We start from the raw sequence: 20,241 nt of genomic DNA on the forward strand, positions 1-20,241 counted from the left end.
TTGTTTATTTTCTCTAACAATTATTTCTTCTTAAAAACAGTAACAACTATACTAATAGTTAAATTATTTCATAACCTTTTTTTCACCTACAATTATTCCTAAATTATCTTTCACATACAATTTGCGGTCGACCTCTATGTAAAAAGAGTCTTGTGTTTTTGTCTTTTCTCCTTCAACTACCATGACGCTGTCGCCACCACCACCACACCTCTCATTAGCCACTAGCCCACTTCCACCAGCTCCTCTCATTCTATTCAGATGTTATGTCAGAAGTAATTCGATAGTTATCGTGCTTATCACATCGTAAACCAATGACATTGTAACCACCATTACAGTCAAAATTCAAAAAATATAAAAATAATATTAGACTTTTCTTCACATTTATTTTTCAAAATTGAAAAGGAAAATTAAATTTCGAAAGTTAAAATCCTTGGAAATACAAGCACGTGCTTACTGTGACTTATTTGCTGGCCGTTGGATTCCCAACAATTTGTCGGTAACGTATATAACCCGTTAAATCTCCTCAACTTGTTATGGACCCTGCCTATTTGTTATCTTACTTCTCAATGAAGGAAGGTATGGTCACCCACGTTTCGCATATAATCCTTCTGATTTTCTTATCTATCTCGACCGTTAATCCATCATCAATCATAGATACCAATGGTTAATAAACGGCTAGATTCTCATTTCTGTGGGCCCAATCAGCTTTCAAGAAAAGCACCAAAAGAAGCAGACGCGGGAGAGAGAGAACACAGTTTTTCTTTCTCTTTCTCTCTCTACTTTTTCTCTCTCTCTCTCTCTCTCTCTCTCTCTCTTCTCTGTTGAAGTTTCTTCTTCAATTTTGCCCGATTCGACCACAACCCACTTCTCCTTTTCACCTGTTCTTTAAACCCTAACAAGCTTTTCTTACTTGAAACCATCGAGATCTGATTTCTAGAGTTCCCAATTCGAAGAAATTTTGAGGGTTAAACAGAAAGAGAGAAGAGATGATTCATCTATTGTATACCCTCATATTTTCGGAAATGGCTTTGATTTTCTTCCTTTTGTTCAAAACCCCTTTGAGAAAATTGATCATCATGGGTTTAGATCGTTTAAAACGAGGACGAGGACCTATTGTTGTTAAGACAGTTGCAGGAACTGTTTTTGTGGTTCTAGCATCTAGTTTACACAGTATGAGAGAGATCGAGGTTCGTTCAGTTGACGAAGGTGGAGTTACTCCTACAGATCAAGTTTTAATGGCGAAACATCTTCTTGAAGCTTCTTTAATGGGTAATTCTTTCTTATTCATCATATTCATATCAACTTCCCTTTTTTTTAGGTTTCAATTTGGGAATGTGTGAAACTTGAATACATATTTTACCTTTTTTATGAGAATTTTGAATGAGAATTGTGTTCGATCTGATAGTTACAAATTGTTTTTATTTTTTGAAATTAAGCACTTGTGTGGGAGAAATTTGTGGTAACTTGAGAAGTAATTATGTCATTTGTTGTCAAATTTTGTGAATGATCGTCATAATCAGCTCCATTTTGTAGATCCAAAGTTACCTAATATATGGCTTGAGAAAATTTTAGGGCAAGGTTTGATGTTTTTATCTGTGTTTTGTATAGTATAGTTAGATCCTTGCTTCACTAGCTCTAAACGTCTGTAACTCAAGCAAGTTTTGGGGCTATAACAAACCCTAACCTGCACGAGCTTCATGTGTCCGAAGTTCAAAGTACAGGTCCAATTTGGATATAGATCAATGGGTGGGATCTGTAATCTTGTAATTCATTTGCATTGAGGGTCTATTAATGTAACTATCCATTGATCGTGTTCTAATTTTGTTGGTATCATGATACGCATATCTAATCACTATAACGCAGTTTTGCCGAGGCAATGTGTACTCTTATGATGATAGCATACTTGTTAGACCTAATGTCGAATTGCAACAATTGACGATTAGAAATTGAAATTGCTCTGGTTAATCTAAATAAGGGCAAACCATTTCTGTACATGTTAGTATTGAAAACGGAAACTTCATGACATTGTTGTGGTCAGTACGTCAGTAGGTCGTTCTTCTTTTCTAACTATTACCCCTCATTTCTTACCTAGATTTATGCATCTTTTTGTTGTACTTGTCGTTAGTAGATGGTGTTTTTTGCCATTAAAATCGTACAATCCATGAGATTTCTCTCTCATCACCTAGGTCACTAGTGCTCAAACTGTTTCAAAAACATCATGCGGCTCTAGAAAAGAATCCTCGGTTGTTTAGTGACTGAAATCCTCTAGGTTAAAAACTAATTGGTCGAGAAGTGAAATATATAATGATATTTTGGGTTGTGTAAGGAGTAACAACATATACTTTTGAGTTTGATCGATATTCTCATTAAAATATATGTGTAAGGAGTAACAACAAATAAAGAATGACAAAAATGCTAACCACATTGTAAAAATGTTTACTTGAAAGACCTCCTAAATTAGAGAATAAGATCTATGGTTTTATTTGAACTGTACTATTATATGATTCTTATCTGTCTTTTCACTTTTGCTTCATGTGGTATACTTTATCTTGTTTATAGTGATGGGTTAACCTTTTAGCAACGAAGCGAGGAAGTTGTTTCCCGACTAGGATTTGATTGGATTTCTTAAATTCCTATAGGAATCAGACAGATTTTCTGTTTTAACATGGTTTTTGACTTCGTCAATATGAGATACGCAGGATTCTCTCTTTCTCTCGCATGGATGATAGATCGTCTCCACCATTATATCAGGGAGCTTCGCTTACTAAGGAAGAGCATGGAAGCAGTGAAGAAGCAAAGCAGAGGTTTCGATGACGCAAAAAGTGGAAGTTCAGAGGAAGTCAAAGCAATGGAAGAGGAGATCTCCAACTTGAAGATGAAAGTTAAGAAGCTAGAGAACGAATGTGAGACTAAACAAAAGGAAGTGAAGACTGCAGAAGCTAATGCTCTGGCTCATAAGAAGCAATCTGAGGGGTTCCTTATAGAGTATGATCGCTTGCAAGAAGAAAATCAGAACCTAAAGAGTCAACTGCAAGCAATCGATCGAGGTTTGTCACATACTGAGTAAGTTTCGAAGAACTTGTAATGAAATCACTACTCCCCGTGGAACTGTTACAGATTTTTTGCAAGTATTTTGAGTCTGCAAACGGGGATTGGTGAAATTAAGTAAAAACTGCTGATGAATGACTTATTGTTGCTAGAGAAATAACTCAAATAAGCTTAAGTAGAAAAGGATGTTGGAAAAAGGCAAGTTTTCGTGTTTTTGAACTGATTTGGTTTGTTCAGCATTGTTGTTAATATAGCGCGCTTACACCAGCCACAACAGGCCTGATTTAGGAACTACTGAGACCTACTTGGTCTAGTTTTACTTGGTACAAAGTTTGTTCCTGCCATTGTGTCATGCTTTAAACTGTGACAATAGTCCCATATGGAAGAAAGGCTATCTAGCAACCAATAATATATTGTAATTTGGTTTTGAGTTTGATGATCACAAACTTAACAAGGTACTAGAGTTAAAAGCCACACGTTCTCTATGTCATCCGGAAAGGAAAAAAAAAAACATGTGTTTGCTCAAAGAACGTCGCACATGGGTGGGCGCGTGAGAATAATTCTACATGGGAGAAAGACGATCTAGCAACCAAGAATATAATATCTATTTGTCTCCACCTTATCCTATGTGACCAACTTAGGTTTTAAACCGGTTTTAAACCCATCCAACAAGTGTGGACAGTATCATAGAGACATAGTCAGGGCGAGGTCTGGAAGGTCTTTCTAAGCGAGTATCCTAGATTAAGATTTTAGAAATATAATCATAAATGAAAAGAAAGCGAGTATCCTAGATTAAGATTTTAGAAATATAATCATAAATGAAAAGAAAACAATTGTAAATTTAAGAGTTCGGTAATAAAAACATACATAAACAATAAAAGAGAAAAATAAGAGCATCAACATGCATCAATGAACGTCCCGACTAGGTTGACACTTACAAAAAAGCATTCATCATTTGCCTTGAGACCCAAAATACTTGGTACAACAAGAAAAAAAACGATCAAGATAGATTATGAAGCATTCATCATTTGCCCTAAGACCCAAAATACTTGGTACAACAAAGAAAAAAAGATCAAGATAGATTATGGTCGGTCACCGTTTCTCTGAATGTTGATCCGTTTCTCTGAATGTTGATCGAGTAGTGCAATAATATGTATTGGCATCATAATCATTCAAGAGATTATTACTATTGAGTAAAGTAAAAACTATCAAGGCAAGGAAAACAAGAAGAGAGAGCCCTAATAACACAAACATTAGTGCCTCAGCTATACCACTCCCCTTCATCTCTCTTGCATACTCAATTGAAGCCATTGCCAAGAATGTTAAAGGATATGAATATGCCCACCAAGCAACACTAAACTTCTTCATTGATTTCTTGAACATTGTTGGCCTACAAACCTGTTATTATTCATTCATACTTAAGTAAAGCTCCCACCCATAAATAATATAATATGCACAAATATATCAGTATTCGTGAACGTCATTTTAATCCACTGTACTTATATTGACTTTTAAAATTATATGAAAGCTATTTGTCTTGGTTTAAATTACTAATTTACTCACTAAATAAGTCAATAAATTCATAAGAAGTCGAGTTAGACTTGATCACTAGAAAAAACAAATGTCCCTTTTGCCTACGTTTTCACGCCTTTCTTTAATATTTATCGAATACGTATACTATATTATATGTTTCACCTACTTCAGTATCCATATTCTTTGAAGAATTAGGTTAGAATCTTACCAGGGAAACAAATAGGAAAACTGATAGAAAGAAAAGCATCTTTGATGGAGTACCAAAGTTCCCAGAGACAGAATCCCAAGCCAAACTAGCCATGCTTGGTGCTGCTATAAACAAGAAGAAAACAGGTCTTAACAGGGCAGGTATTCTATGATCCCCACATAACCTCTGATAAAGTGTTACAAATAACACCAAATAATGTGTTATCCCTAATGAGAACAAACATACTCCACTCTCATTCCACCCCATTTCCGCCGCGGCTCGAGCCCCTACGAGGTTTGCTATAACCGATATCTGGCTCGTCGGGTTAGCCGCGGACGATAAAAATCTCTTCCCTTTAGTGAACCATTGACCATAAATTTTTATGTCAAGAACAACAAGTGGAACAACAAATAACCACCAAAGAAGGAAGTAATAAAGACTTTTGGGTGGAATAAAAGGTGAAGATTGTAGTAATAGAAGCCATGATATCCATGGTGCAAATAAGTAGTTAACACCAACATGGTGTAAGAATTCAGCTTTTACCATCTTGTAGTGAAAGAAACATCTAAGTGAGTAGAGGAGAGAGAGAGTGAGTTGAATGAAGAGAGAAAAGGACCATAGAAAAATAAAAAGAGTTGATGGGAGTTTTAGATATGGAAGGTGTGATTGTTGGTTGGTAAGTGATTTCCATAATAAGGTTTGACAACATAAGGAGAGAGTGATTCTGAAGTAACCTGCATGAAGCCTTGTTAGGATCCATGAAAATGAAAGAGAAGAAGATTGATGGTGATTATCATGTGATGAACTAGTAGTAGAACTTTCATTATGAATATGATAAGGAGGGAAAGTATTGATTTCAAGGTGAATTTCATCATTTTGATCCATGGGGTTGTTTTTTGCACTCAAATGAACTACTTGATATGTATTTGATGTGTATATATAGCCTGCATACCCTATGTGCCACTTGCATTGGTTTTTGTTTTTCAATATGGACTCAAGAGTCATATTAGATCGTTACATTACATGAAATAGATACATCATAAATATATTACATAAATATAAGTTCTATAACTATCATCACAAAGACATCTCGAGTCTAAGGGTTATATAAAGATTCTTAAGGCCACCTGATGGGGTCTGAAATCTCATCTTATTCCTATTTCTATCTTATTTACACCTCAATTCAATAAATCGGATTATAAATTTCATGGGATCGAACATGAGACATCTGTGATGTGAGTGGGTGTCCAACCAAAACACCAAATGATGAATAAATCTCAATAGACCTTCGCTTATACTTCGGACTGCACTTCATATGTTATAATTTGGAAGTGTAGTAGGAAGTATAAATGGAGTACCTTTGCCATCTCTCTTACATTGATTTACAACAAACAACAGTGATGAGAGAGAAAGAGTAAATAGTGATGTAACATACTAACATCTAGTCCCTAAAATCCTAAATCTTTAAAATAGGTATAATTAAAACCATATTACCTTTGATTTGGGGTAGCTACTGGTTTACTCTCACATACCACAAGGTCTTTTGGGTGCCCTTATTTACCCTTTATAATGGGCCCAAACCACTGCTTGAGTGGCTTTGGGCTTTGACCGCCCTTGTTTTTCTATCTTTCCGGTCATCTATCCACTAAACATTTTTTTCGTGGAAACTGATAACTTCGTTGATATAAACAATTAACGGAGTAAATTGGGCTGAAATGCAAATGTCAGAAGAGAGTTGACGTCGGCAGGTGCAATGGACGCCGCTTGATTTTTATACTATAAAAATGCTTATATTGTGGCCTTAATACCAATAATTTTGATCAGAAAGAAATTCCCTAAGAACCTCAGTTAATCAAGTAGGGAGACTATAGAGGCACTCCAGGAAGTTGCTTAAAAGTATACCACTAGGCCATGGCCAAGGTGCCCAAAGAGATAGTATCCTTTAAAATGTGATACAAAATAAATGTGGGCAAAGGGGAGCCCCTAGACTGAGGGAGCTCGGTACGATTGTTGATCGCACCTGTTACACTCGCTTACCCACACTCCTAGATGATGGTAGTGGTCGAACTCGAAGGTAAAAGGAGACGAGAAAGAAGAATACGTTTTTTTTCGCCCCCAAAACCAACCTCCTTCTCTTTAAAATGTTGTACTAACAAAAACTTGTCAAATTAAAGTGGAAAATGGAGAAGTACCCATAACTCCATAGTTTGACCTACCTTCATTTCCACCCAAGTTACTAATAAAGAAATCTAATTTTGACTTATCTCAGACGACTTTTCCAAAAGTCCAAGTTAGTCAATTCCCCAAAAAGAAAAGTAGAGTGAAATCCACGGCGAGACTCCGCCGTCTCCGACAACTGAGATTGTCAAATTAACAACAACCGATGAATGAATCTAAAGAAAAATTAGAATTGAAGAAAACATAATTAAATTCTCTCTTTGTTTCTAAATTAAAATTTCTAATTTTACATTTACAAATCATTAAAACAAATCCATCACTTAATTCACTTTCTCTAATCTTACTACAACAATTACACCTAAATTCATAATCACAGTAACTAAATTCCCCTTTCTCAAAATCAAATCTTCCTGAATTATTATCTTCATCATCTAACCCATAACTAGTACTTGGATATTCATCACATGAAGTCATAATTTGATCAGAAAAATTCAAACTTTCATTAGAATTGTTGTTTCTAATGGTAATCCAATCATGATTATCTACCCAATTAGGGTTTTTTCTTGAAGAAGAGACCTTTTTAAGTCTTTCAATTGCAGAATTAGAACAAGTTTCAGAAACCTCCATTAAATCCCAAAAACCTTGATCAAGTATACTGGTTGGAGAATTGGTAATGATGGGTTCTTCAATTTGCTTTGAATAAGAATTGAAATTAACAAGAAATGGGTGTTGAAGAAGTTGATTAGCAGTCCATCTCTGTTTTGGATCTCTAATTAAACATTTACTTAAAAAATCATTAGCTTCCTCTGAAAATGAATCAGGAAATTCAGGTACTTCCTCTGAAAATCCAATTCGATATAAAGCTGAAATTGGATCTTGAACTTCTGGCCATGGATTATTACCAGTACCCATTTCAATTATTGTGCAACCAAGAGCCCAAATATCAGAAGGGTACCCCTGTTCTTCCCCACGAGCAACTTCCGGTGCCATGAAAACCGGTGTACCGGAAATCATGGTGTTTTTAAAACCCCCCTTGGGTTCTTCTTTTTCAACCAATTTAGCACAACCCAAGTCTGCAATTTTAGCACCATTTTTACCAATCAAAATATTTCGACCTTTAATATCACAATGAACAATTCTATTAGAATGAAGATAATCTAATCCCATTAAAATTTCACAAGTATAAGATCGAATTGATAATTCATCAAGTTTTCCACCTTGTTTTTGAATTTGATCAGTAAGTGATCCACCGGAAATATACTCCATGAATAGATTATACATTAATTTACCATTATTCTCAGAAGTAATGTCAGAACCCAAGTAGTTAATTATCTGAGGATGATAATTCAATGAAGAAAGAATTTTTTCTTCTTTTTTCAAGATATCTGATTTGGAAAACTCAACAGATTTAACAGCAAAAATGTCATTGGATTGATTAGACATTGCTATAGAAACAGTAGCTGATGATCCATGGCCAATTGTTTGGCCTCTAACCCATTCCATTATTAATTAGAGAGAGAGAGAGAGAGAGAATTTTGTGAGGAAATGAAGAAGAAGAAGAAGTTGGGTTTTTTGTTTGTTGGGGTTTAGCTGGAATTAGAGCTGGAAATGAGTATATCTATATATATATATAGTGAGAGAGGGAGAGAGATTTTAGAGAGAGAAAGTATTGGTGGGGTGATAAGTAGAGTAGAACATAGGCATGTTAAAAAGAGATGGGGGTTTGATTGACAGCTTTGGCCGTTTGGGCGGCGGTTGCTTGGCTTGAAATAAAAGCCCATCAACATGCTCACACGTGAGCACGTGCCAAGATTAGGGCATTCAATGTTACATGTTTTTTTCTCTTTTACTTGTGGTTTTTCTTTTACAGAGTAGATGAATAAGATGGATTTGGGGATTTTAACTACCTTTTCCACCGAATCAACTGGTGAATTTGCATATATTTTCTAACTACAAATAGATTTCAACTGAACAAATGAGTGCCGTAACTCTTTTGGTAATCGAACTTGAGACCTCTACAGTTTTTAGATTTATTTTAATACTGTCAATCGAGACAACTCTTCTGAGAATCGAACCTGAACCTCTAGAATTTTGGAATTTATACCAACACTATCAACGGAGACAAGTGCGTTTAATTGTGCCATCACTTTTATGCTTAGTTTTGTTAGTGTCGAAATTTACAAAAATGAGGAATTGTTAAAATTATCGTTTTTTTTTCTTTCTTACTTTTGAGTAAAACGTTTAAAGGGCACTAAAAACATTAATTACAGAAACCACAATAATTGTGAAATAGATAGTAGTAATTTTCTTGCAAATTAGATTAGTCTTTTCAGAATGAGAGAAGCAAAACATTGTATTAGTCCCCACATGACAATTTACATAAGAGTATTCATTGAATTTGGATATTCTACTTAGATTCATTCTTGATACCTGATTTTGCTTGGGAGAAATATAGATTTAGGTAGAAAAATGGAGTTGAACTACCAAACAAATGTGATTTAACACTTCAACTTGAGTTCTCTCTCTAACTTGACTATTAATTTGAAGTTTTGCATTAAACTAAGTTAGCAATGGTTAGTATTTGGGAGGTTGAATGATCAATTCATTAGTTATCTATGTACCTAATTCTTTCGTTACTATCTAAATGTGAAAGCTAATCCACTCTTACTAATAAATTTGCATTAGAAGAAGTCCCAAGGAACAAAGTGTGTTTTATTTTGGTTAGATGAGTGTAGTTTAGTTCAACTAGATTCATTTAATTATGTAAAAAATACATTTTATTAGATTCTTATGGCAATTTGAACAACAAGAGCTAGTGCCTTTCGTTTGGTTTTGTTTTCTTTTTCTTTTCCGTGAATGGGTCCACCAATGGTAAGGATCTGGATACTTGTCAAGCTACGCTATCAACTAACTCATCAGGATGTCACCTATACTCTATCTGACGAGTCCAAATACATTTGTCAATTTAGACTCTTATGCGTATTTCCATAGGCTAGATGATTGAAATGCAACAAATCCAATAGTTCTTTCTATAGTTCAACCAAAATACTACAACATATCAATATACCTAATTTATTCATACTCTATATATAATTATGTATAATCATGACATATACATTAAGGGGCAACTCTTTATCAAACTTTTATGACAATAGTTCTTTCCAATTAAAATACTTTCTTTAGCTAGTGAGGATAGAAAAACAAAAGAGAGAGATACATGTGCCCTTTATGACATCACACCCTTAGAGATACCAAAAGGTTAGAGTAAGATTAACAGATAAGGCATCAGTAAAATAATACTAAAAGAAAAAGAAAAGTGGTGTGAAATGAGCCAATGAGGTGAATTCAAAGGTTGAGTTGGTTTGGAAAGAAGTTAGGGTTAAGGATCTAAGTAAGGAAAAATTCAAATTCAAACAAAGAAAAGAAAAAGAGTGAAGGGAAGGAGATGAAGAAAGAAAAGACATTTTAACAAATCAAATCCTTCCAAAAGTTATGATTCACATACAAAAACAGTTGGAATTCCGTTGTAAAGAAATCCCACCTTGCCTCTTTCTATACGTACGCTATTCTATCTGAATTTTATGTTTGGTCTAAATCCCAATATTAATTCATGGGTTCAATTTGATAAGTTACGGACGTTTTGGATGGTGAACAGGATAAAAAAGAATGAAAAGATCAATGATTTGATTGCTAATCACATTTTTCTAATTATCGAAAACGGACATACAATTTAGATACAATAAGATCGTTGCTTGAAAAGAGCTCATTACAAACATCACTACTCTTGTATGTCACTCTAACCTCTTTTGTTTGTTTAAAATTAGTTGAGGTGAGGTTAGTTAGAGAGGGAAGGAAAGAAAACTTATTCATAAAAAGTGTAAGGAAAGGATGAGATGCGTCCCTTGCAAGAAAACCAATCATTAAAACAGATTAGATTCGTCCGATTTGGAGGATTCAAATTCTTTTGAATTGAAATCCCTTCTTTCACACGCAAAAACAAGAAACAAAAAAACTAATACTTTGTTTAAACCTTCCCTCTCTTCTTCCCTTTGTTTCTTTATGCAAAAGGGTAGGGTCCACTTTGGTCCACTAAGATTTTGACAAGTATAGAATGAGTAGATTTTTGTAAAAGGTATATGGGTGTAAGTTATGCTTTCATGAGGTGGATTAGCTTTTCTACTTGTAGTGCCCACTATGTAGAATCATCAAAGAAAAAAAGTTGGCAAATAGATTTGAGGTCCCATTAGTAGTAATTATACATTTGCAAATTTTCGAGATCTTTCCCACCACACATAATAACAGTCATAACTAAAATCAACCAGACCGTCTATATACATTTGAGGTTGCCAATTATCTTCGTGCACAAAAACACCATAACTTGTCGTTAGCCTACTATATATAATTGGCATTGCAACCTAATGTAAATATGTAATAATCTTCAAGACATAAATGTGTAGTTGGACTAGCATGCATGTTCTCATAGATATATAGATTTGCATGGTTTCTTTTATGTTAAGACACCCTTTGTGACAATCCCATGTAATCAAACTTGGAAATATCCTATTTTGATCACCAATAACTCAAACTACTAGGATTCCTAACAAAACTAACAAAGGAGGGTAAGATAAGATTCACAAATCTGACACTCAACATTGAACAAGAGCTAAAGAAAGAAATAGAGAGAGAATAGAGATAACCCAACTTTTTAATATTTGAAATTAGGAGATGATGGAAAGTGTGTAGAGTTTGGTGGGTGGGGAAGGGTGATAAGTTTGAGTACTTTTGTGGAGGAAAGTGTTGCCAAGTAACATGAGTTAGCAATAGTAGCTACACACATTTTCATTCGGAAATTTAATTTACTATCATGCCCTCCACGTGGTATATATTGTTGTAATGAGGTGGTTGGGATGGTAAAGAGATGTGGTCATGATGATGTGTGAAAAAGAGTACACGTTTTAAAACCTATTGGATCTAGGGTTTGGTAACTAAGGTGATGTGTAAGAGTATCATTGGTTAAGGTGGCACTGACAGTTTAACCATCATAACAACGTCCACGCCATGCATTTCCATAGATATTGAAAAAGTTGGTCATATTACTTAAAGATGAGAAAATTGGGTCCAACCAAATCCAATAAGAGCAACTCGAATGTGTGGGGCTCCCAAATTCAAAATTTGGGAGCCCCAGCCCAGCCCGCATGCTCCAACCCGGGAGCTCCGGAGCTGAGCTCTCGGTGGGGCTGGGAGTCCCATGCTTCCTGGCTCCCAAATGGGAGCCCGGGCTGGGGGCTCCCAGCCCCAAATATGGCCGTTGGGGGTCTCCCAACGGCCATATTTGGGGTGGATCCCCTAACCCCACTTCTTTTTAATTTTTTTTTTAAACTATTTTTTTTTTCAAAAAATATAAATTGTTTTAAATTTGTTTTTCCAATTATTTCTCTAATTTTTTCTTTTTTTAATTTTTTTTTATATTTTCAAAATTCCTTCTCTCTCTCTAACATAATATTAAATTTCAATTTTATATTTAAAATTAATAATTTATAGTTGAAAATTGAAATTAAAAGTCCGCACACGTACATTACACACGTGCATAATTTTGATTTGGGAGCCCCTGTTAGGAGCCCGACGTTGGAATTGAAAAAAGCCCCGGGGCTCCTAAAAATCAAGGGCTCCCAAAATTGGGAGCCCGAGCCCCACATTGGACTTGCCCTAAGACTAAATTTACTCTTTTTTTTGTTGTTGGATACTCCTTTGCTTCTCGAACTCAAGAATTCGAAAAATTCCAACAGTATAAGTACTAATAAATACGATAATCATTTGTGGACAGTTCATTTGATTTTAACAGTATAAGTACTAGTAAATATGATGATCAAAAATCTTCGTAAGTGAGGAGAGTTCTACGATTACACAATTTAATTGTATTTCACAATCACTATTATGCCAAAAAGATTGGCTAATTCGGTAAGTCCATTTAAAGCAACTCAAAAAGATTGGCTAAGTCCATTTGAAGACATTTGAAAGTCTAGAAGATTTAATTTCATATATTTATGGTCTCTGGTAATCATCTATATTATTATTACACAGATACTATCTACTTTCTTAGATTAGTCAAGAAACTTAGAAAATTAGGAAACTCTGATTTACTTTATAAATACGAATCGAATCCTAAAATTTTATTCATCCAATTGTCTGAAAAATATAACGAATCAAATTCACGATTGTAGTGTCTGTTAATGAATCTATTATTGGTTTAAGAGATGTAGATCAGCGTCATGGGAGATCTTTGACTGAACCACGTTAATTGTCCCCTCCACTATCTTAATGTATGTCTCCGATTATCACCTAATTGTGAACTTTAAACTATATTTTAGTAATAGATGTAATTGCCTAATTAATAACTAATTAGTGAGTATTTGGATCTTAATTAGTTTTTGTGGAGTTTAGTGAGGCCATGACCTGTAAAAGAAAATTAAATAGAAGGGGAATCCTAAGTTATTAGGGCTTATGGTGGCTAAGTACACTGAATGTTAAGCACCCTAGTGTTTTTTTTTAATAGTTTGGCGGCCTGACCCTATCTACTATGGTCTATGCCTCTATGGTCTATGGTCATGAAATTTAAGGTGATTTAACCCAACTTCCACCCCACATAAATTTAGGTGAGGGTTTGATACAGAAGTTTCTCATTAGGGATGAGGGACATAGAGAAATTGGGACGAATTGAAGATGAAAAATACAAAAGATAAACTGCATAAATAATGGACTTGGCACATATGTATGCACATATTTGCCAGACCATGCTTGGTCTAGAGCGTGGCTTAGACCGGATCAGACCGACCTTAAATAGACTAATTTTGTGTCAAAATTCAAATAGTTCCATCCAATTTACTCCTCTACTCATGTTTTACTTTTCTTTCTGTGGTTGAAAGATTTCCTTTTTTACTTAACAAAATAGAAATTTCGTAAAAATAAACATCTAAGTCATCTCTATTGTACTTTGGAATATTGCTCTCCTTTCTTTTATTATTTTAGTAGCCGCTTGTCCGGACCTACTCTGGATCTGGCCTGTCAAGAATTTTATAAAAATGGTTATGTAGTTTGATTAAGGGAAACAATGAACCTGATAATTAAATTTAAAATATTAATTTGGATTAAACAAGGTTTAGAGAAAGAGACTGGTCCAAGTTATTTGGATCTAGGGTATCTTTTATTGGCATAAAAGAATGTTATATAAGTCATTATCCACTCTAACTAAAGTCTTTTTTAATATTAATTTTATATACACAAATTAATAACAGATGGAATCAGCCTAATTAATTTCTCATTTTCTTATTAGATATAAGTAGTGTTAAGAAAGAGATGAGGAAGATTGGTTATTATCATGCAACTAATTAATTTATTAATTAAAGTTATTTTTTAAAGAATTGGGTTGGTGTCTAAATAATTAGAGATGGCTAAATTGGGCCTTAAAGTGATGTCATGCCTTAAAATAGGTACAAATTATGTATGGAGAACTTATAAAAGCTATTCAAATCAAATAGTTTTTCCTATTATTCCAAGAGGTTTTAGTGAAACCATATCGAATAACCTATTTAACTTAAAAAGAAACATATACTCCAGGGTTTCTTCACCGCATATTCTCTTGTTAAACATAACTAGTCGCTCCCGACACACACCCTTGTCAAAATTTGTATGTTACTTTTAGCAATGGTTTTGACAACTTTTCGCGATGCTTTAGGGCCAACTTAGGAGATGCTAATATACTTGATTGATTACATACAATTTGCAATGATCTTTTACAATTTACTGAATAAAATTGTTTGTTTCAACAAAAAAAAAAAAAGAATAAAATTGTTTGAAACGCTTTGTTTCATCTAGTGCAAGTTTCATCTTCGGACTTACCATCTATAATCATATTAATGCACACATATATCATATCATATCATAGAGTATATCTTTTCCCCATAAACGCATTGGTCTCTTGACAATTTGAAATCGAACTTGAAGAACACCAAATGCTCATTCGACACCTTCCCGACATGCTTCTTGCATCAGTACAAAATGTTTGTTCTTTTTAATCTTCGAGGCTAAGAGATAGGTCGAACAAAAAAGCTGAAAACACTCTCTATGCTAAGCTAGCATGACTTTTCCCACTTGATGTCTGGATAACTAGTGACTTATTTACAGTAATTTTAATGCACTTTCTGTTTATTTTTAAAATAAGGTCGTTTTTTTTGAATAATATAATGACCCAAAAAAGCCATTTTTAGAACTTTTTACCTGTAGAAAATTGCACATCGAATAAAACATCCAAGATAGGAAAAACATCATTACCTATATAAACCACATGTAAACGTCTGGATTTCGTTTAATTTAAAAAGTCAAGCATCATTCTTGCATTTTAGATATTTACATGCCAACCCAAATATGATATGCTTATGTCTGATTTCCTAATAGTTAACACAATTAAAAACTCCAAATATTCGGTGGAAGTTGCAGAGGAAAAAGTTGTGATGGTGATACAGACAGACCATGAACAACTTGATCCAGAGATGAGAAAGAACACCATTCAATTCAAGTTTATGCTGCTTCTGCAAATCCAACCCTTAACTTTCCATAGTCGAATATAGTATGATATCGACCCATGAAAACGTCTCCCAAGATCCTGCAATTAGAATTTAACCCGTTATTAATATAATCTGTCATCTCTGTAGTAATCATGGAAGGAAACAAGACATGAAATTGACAGGATTGTGAAGCCCACTTTCGTCTGATTGTAATATGTGCCTCTACCAGGAGAGCGAGCAGGGTTCGTATCTTACTGTTTCAAGAAGAAAAGGGAAGAGAAGAAAGATATACCAGAGAGGGCCACGAGGAGGAGGCACATCCAAAGCTGTAAATCCGCTAATGCACTGAGCTGCTTCACCCTCGCCTATCTTGAGAATGTACTGATTACCACAACAAAGAAAAAAGAAATACACAAAAGCATCATGAGACGACAGCATTATTTATCATGATAACATTATATATGGAAGAAGGATTCTGGTAGAATTTGGAATATCCTCGGTCATTAACTATGAAGTTATAGCTTATTAGGCATATATATAGATGATTTCGTGTCAATTTATTAGAAATCAGTTATTTAAAGGTTTTCAAATGAGATATAAATCTAAATGGAATTAGCTTTAGAAAAGGTCGCGAGTCCATGAAACCAGGTAGCTTTGCCTCAGCAATACAAGAATGGAACAACATACTGTAGGGTAATGCCGAACCCTCAGCCTAAGTTATGCATTCCGGGGCTCTATGCTATTACATTGTTATATATATATATATATATATATATATATATATATATATAAATATATACATAAAGAAAGCTAGGATGATTGGCATCATACCTGTTCTGGTTTAAGCTTGAATTCTTTACCACCAATGGTGAAACTGACACTTGGCATGGATTCAAGTCCGTTACAGTCAACAGCTGATTCTCCCATTGGGCTAGGAATTCTTTCGCAGAGCTACAACATCAAGGGAGATAAGTTAAATATCACTCAACTAAGAAGATAATATCTGTACATTTTAAATGATGTATCACCTCATTCACATAGTTCAATATGCGCTCCTGTGTCATGTTCTGTTTGAGCTGGTTTTGCATCCATACTACTGCCATCTCACAAGCCGAGCACATGGTATCAGCGAAACCACCAGATAATTTATGGGCATTCTCCTTGTTAACTACGCTCTGGATGTCCATACTGCGGAACATACATGGATCAGACTAACTATTTTGTGTAGAAATAAACAGATACCTGTTTCAAATATGAAAAATGAGCATACCTGACACCTCGAGTACCGTCAAAGGTACATAAACCAACCTGGGAGCAGACTTTCTTGGGATCCGTCTGTAAGGAATAGCAAACACAGGCCAAATCAGCTAAAATAACCTACATCCCTCAAGGACATTGGACAATAGAAAGTAATAGATGTCAAAATACATGTACAAAGGGAAGTGTCATGATCAACTACATGATATCTAGGGCCATTCCCAATTGGTTTTGAGTTGGATGTCCATAAACTTAATATGGTACTAAAGCTACCCTACACAAGATAGGCCCAATAGTCATACGTGTAGAGCGTCCATAACAAAAAGATGTGTTTAGGCTCCAAAGAATGCTGAATGTGAGGGTTTGAGAATCGTCCCACGTGGACAAAGGAAAGCCTCACGAATAACTACATAATATCCAAGACTTCTCCATTTACCACAAATTGGTTTTGAGTGCATCTGTGAGCTTAATAGTAGAAAGATAGTACTAGCGTCAAAACTTCATGAGGGCATGTGAGAGTGTATCTAGATGAAATGATGCAGGAGTGTAAGAGCTAGAGTGAAAAAATAGTTTATACCTCTGCTACCAACGCTGCTATGATCGTTTCACCATATTGACTGACTACTTGTTTGCACTCCTGGCTAACCACCCCAGTTGCTCCAATGGCATGATTTATTTGGGTTATGATTGGCTGAAAGAAGAAACAAATAAGACATCAAACTACTGATCATGTTCTCATGGATCGTCATGACTCTTCAAACCGAATCTGTGGTACATACCGTTGGACCGGCCAACAAAGAAGTTCCGGAATCAGCAATAGCAGCACAACCACCAGAACAAAACCCTGTAAATAGAGAAATAATCTAAATTTCGGCAACAAATAACGATACTACCAACAAGTACAGATTTCAAGTGCCAAAGTGAAAATTTACCAGTCGTTTTACCACCAACAAGGACATCGGCCATATCAAACTGAGATCAGATATATGAACACCCAAAGTTAAACAATGAAGAGATAAAATGGTGTATAATTATCAATTGTAGATCAAGATAAGAAAATGTGACAGCGCACCTGCCAGTATCCTTTCTGAGTTACTGGAACATAAGTGTGATCCCCTTTGTAATGTTTGGGATCAGCACCACCAAATACAATTTCACCACCTTCTTCATCATCTGCATTTCGGTTAAACCAAAATGAGAAAACAGGTTCCTTAACGAGATTTTGTTTGACCATGTTATACCTGTAATCAGTGTAAGTTTGTCAGTTCATATCCGCAGAACTGGAATTCTGGAAACCAATATTTTGTTTTCATCACATTTTGTTATTCAAATTTAAAATAAGTCAAACTCTTGAAACGATGGAGCAGCATACCACACTGGGACAGAATTCCCGACCGAGATCTCCTGAAACCCTAGTCCAAGTATGCCATCAAACTTAGCTACCACAAATGTGATACTTGGTTCCCTAGTTGCCTCGATAAACTCCTGAAGAGGAAGACCATTATGAGTTAAAAGTGTCGTTAACAAAAAAAAATTGATTCAACCATAAAAAAGATATTTATTTCTGATATTCACCTGTTTTTTGACAACAAGGTCACCAACTTTAACGTTATCTTGGCTGAAGTAACCAGAAATAGCTCCAGTACCATAGCGGATTGCAGCTGGTTTACCTGGAAAATTAATGGAAATGGAATAAATTTGATTGCAAGCACAATCCCAAGTCCAGGAAAATTAATTAGGTTACTGTTCACGGTTCTTCTTGAGATTATCTTGTTCATCAAGATACTCAACTAAGATATAAGTATCGAAAAAGTAAACTAAAGCTGTTCTAACAAGTCAAACTGGAGATAAATAGAGCAATGAAGCATAACGAACCGTTCTTCTTGTAGGTACTTGATTTACTTGACTTGTACTTGGAATGGAAATAACAAGCAATCTGCATACGGGTTCACAAAATTGTAGCATTAGTTTATTATTTTGCGGGATAAGATATTAAATCACGACATAAACTCATCCTAGATGATGAACTTACCGAGAAATAGCACTTTGCAGAGGGTACCCACAGGTTCGAACTGCCAGTATCAAAGATCACAGTGAAATTTTGAGGGGGACTACCAATACCAATTTCCCCGAAGTACTGGGCATCCATGTAATTCTTTAAAGTTACAATATCGACATCGTTAGAATCACCAAGGTTGTTCTGAAAACGATACTCTCGTCCGGAAGATCTTAAAGATTGCCCTTCCTTAGACACAAGTCGTTCGTTCGCATCCAAAGTCCTCTTTTTTAGACCAATTCTTAATAACCCATCATTGGTTTCGGAAAAACTCGGAGAAAATGAAAGCAGAGTAAAGAAAAGAACTAACACCAAAGATTTGCATATCTTTCCCATATTGACCTACAATTCCACAAAAGAGTAAGATTTTGTTTATGGCTGATTGAAAGTTCAACCCACAGAAACTAATTGGATGATAAACCAACCAGGAAGGTTTGGTTCATCCCCAAATTTTGTTCTAAGAAATATAATCAATTAAAACCTAAGAAGTTCGTAAAAGATCAAAAAATAATCGAACTTCTACGCCCGATCATTAATCTAAACTCTGAGACAAAACCCCTTAACTTATAGTATTGTAAAAAATTTAGAGATCCAAGCAGAACCTGAGGAAAAACAAAAAGTCAACTGATATATTTCTAGCACAAACTCTAAAAGAAACCCACAATAACCATATGGGAACTAATATCAATCTAGAATTAGGGATTTTAGAATAAATTAAACCATAAAAGCATATATTTTAACAGTCATCATCAACTTTCAATTAGAGAAAGGTATCAATCAGTGAATAAACCCTACAAAACCCTAGAAATCAAAGTAAACACTCATCACAACTCAATATAACTGTTTTCTATAGATTTGGAAAGCAAAATCATGCCTATGAATGAAATTAAACAAAAAAGGGGGGCCAAATTTGAATAAAATAAGGTTAACTATAACTATAATTACCAAATAAGACATCAATTTGTGCAGAAATGAGAGTACTATTAGATGAACCAAACAAATTTAGAAGAAAAATTTCAGAAGAAAACAAAAAATGAGAAAGAAGAATCAAATTATTACTTACTGATTAGAGAAGGTATTTTTTGTGAGGAGAAGGAAGTTGAGAAAAAAGAGAAGAACCTCACACCACAATATAAAACCAAACACTGATGAGAGAGAAACTATTACTTAACTACTACCCCTTCTAAAGAATCTTATTTTGCTACATCTATTTCTATCAAAATTGCTATTAACGCATGATAGAAAGGTACTAAGAAATATTCGTCTAAGTTCGGATAATAATCCATAATAAGTCCACTATTAACATAAAATTCAGAAGAAGTCTAAAGTCTAAAATTTGTACATCCACAAGAAGTCTACAGTCTAAAATTTTAGACTTCACCAAACGAATCAGTTTTTTGCATGACACCCATTGCTATTCA

General features: G+C 34.8%; 4 protein-coding genes across 4 annotated transcripts; 1 reads left to right on the top strand and 3 right to left on the bottom strand.

Moving 5' to 3' along the window:
- The first annotated feature begins 640 nt into the window (after positions 1-640).
- Positions 641-3,245, top strand: LOC147552265 (B-cell receptor-associated 31-like protein). Its single transcript, XM_086669698.1, has 2 exons — positions 641-1,269; positions 2,700-3,245. The coding sequence occupies exons 1-2, from the start codon at positions 987-989 to the stop codon at positions 3,065-3,067; spliced, it is 651 nt and encodes a 216-aa protein (XP_086525824.1). The 5' UTR covers positions 641-986; the 3' UTR covers positions 3,068-3,245.
- Positions 3,246-3,867: 622 nt separating this feature from the next.
- LOC147552266 (S-type anion channel SLAH4-like) lies at positions 3,868-5,773 on the bottom strand. The gene is made up of 2 exons (XM_086668625.1): positions 4,790-5,773; positions 3,868-4,446 (listed from the first exon to the last, which is right to left on the bottom strand). Exons 1-2 carry the CDS (start codon positions 5,771-5,773, stop codon positions 4,141-4,143), a joined length of 1,290 nt encoding a protein of 429 aa, XP_086524751.1. The 3' UTR covers positions 3,868-4,140.
- A 1,365-nt stretch (positions 5,774-7,138) lies between these two features.
- On the bottom strand, positions 7,139-8,619 carry MAPKKK15 (mitogen-activated protein kinase kinase kinase 15). Its single transcript, XM_086668626.1, has one exon. It carries the CDS (start codon positions 8,447-8,449, stop codon positions 7,139-7,141), a length of 1,311 nt encoding a protein of 436 aa, XP_086524752.1. The 5' UTR covers positions 8,450-8,619.
- Positions 8,620-15,280: 6,661 nt separating this feature from the next.
- LOC147552268 (aspartic proteinase A1-like) lies at positions 15,281-20,206 on the bottom strand. Its single transcript, XM_086669238.1, has 14 exons — positions 19,884-20,206; positions 18,797-19,162; positions 18,640-18,700; positions 18,340-18,434; positions 18,137-18,249; positions 17,837-18,005; positions 17,697-17,736; positions 17,544-17,608; positions 17,342-17,455; positions 16,778-16,842; positions 16,536-16,695; positions 16,339-16,458; positions 15,800-15,888; positions 15,281-15,605 (listed from the first exon to the last, which is right to left on the bottom strand). Exons 2-14 carry the CDS (start codon positions 19,154-19,156, stop codon positions 15,521-15,523), a joined length of 1,536 nt encoding a protein of 511 aa, XP_086525364.1. The 5' UTR covers positions 19,157-19,162; positions 19,884-20,206; the 3' UTR covers positions 15,281-15,520.
- Positions 20,207-20,241: the final 35 nt, after the last annotated feature.

This window comes from Eschscholzia californica, unplaced genomic scaffold (genome assembly GCF_041429995.1).
Source record: "Eschscholzia californica isolate CP2 unplaced genomic scaffold, dmEscCali1.0.p SCAF_3, whole genome shotgun sequence".
Taxonomy (NCBI): domain Eukaryota; kingdom Viridiplantae; phylum Streptophyta; class Magnoliopsida; order Ranunculales; family Papaveraceae; genus Eschscholzia; species Eschscholzia californica.

Excerpts from the sequence above, each read along its gene's own strand:
- LOC147552265 (XM_086669698.1), top strand. The coding sequence starts at position 987 with ATGATTCATCTATTGTATACCCTCATATTTTCGGAAATGGCTTTGATT. Across the intron at positions 1,270-2,699 it reads TCTTGAAGCTTCTTTAATGG|GATTCTCTCTTTCTCTCGCA; the intron begins GTAATTCTTTCT and ends TGAGATACGCAG.
- LOC147552266 (XM_086668625.1), bottom strand. The coding sequence starts at position 5,773 with ATGACTCTTGAGTCCATATTGAAAAACAAAAACCAATGCAAGTGGCAC. Across the intron at positions 4,447-4,789 it reads TTTTCCTATTTGTTTCCCTG|GTTTGTAGGCCAACAATGTT; the intron begins GTAAGATTCTAA and ends GAATAATAACAG.
- MAPKKK15 (XM_086668626.1), bottom strand. The coding sequence starts at position 8,449 with ATGGAATGGGTTAGAGGCCAAACAATTGGCCATGGATCATCAGCTACT.
- LOC147552268 (XM_086669238.1), bottom strand. The coding sequence starts at position 19,156 with ATGGGAAAGATATGCAAATCTTTGGTGTTAGTTCTTTTCTTTACTCTG. Across the intron at positions 17,456-17,543 it reads CTTTGTTGGCCGGTCCAACG|CCAATCATAACCCAAATAAA; the intron begins GTATGTACCACA and ends TTCTTCTTTCAG. Across the intron at positions 16,696-16,777 it reads GACGGTACTCGAGGTGTCAG|TATGGACATCCAGAGCGTAG; the intron begins GTATGCTCATTT and ends TATGTTCCGCAG.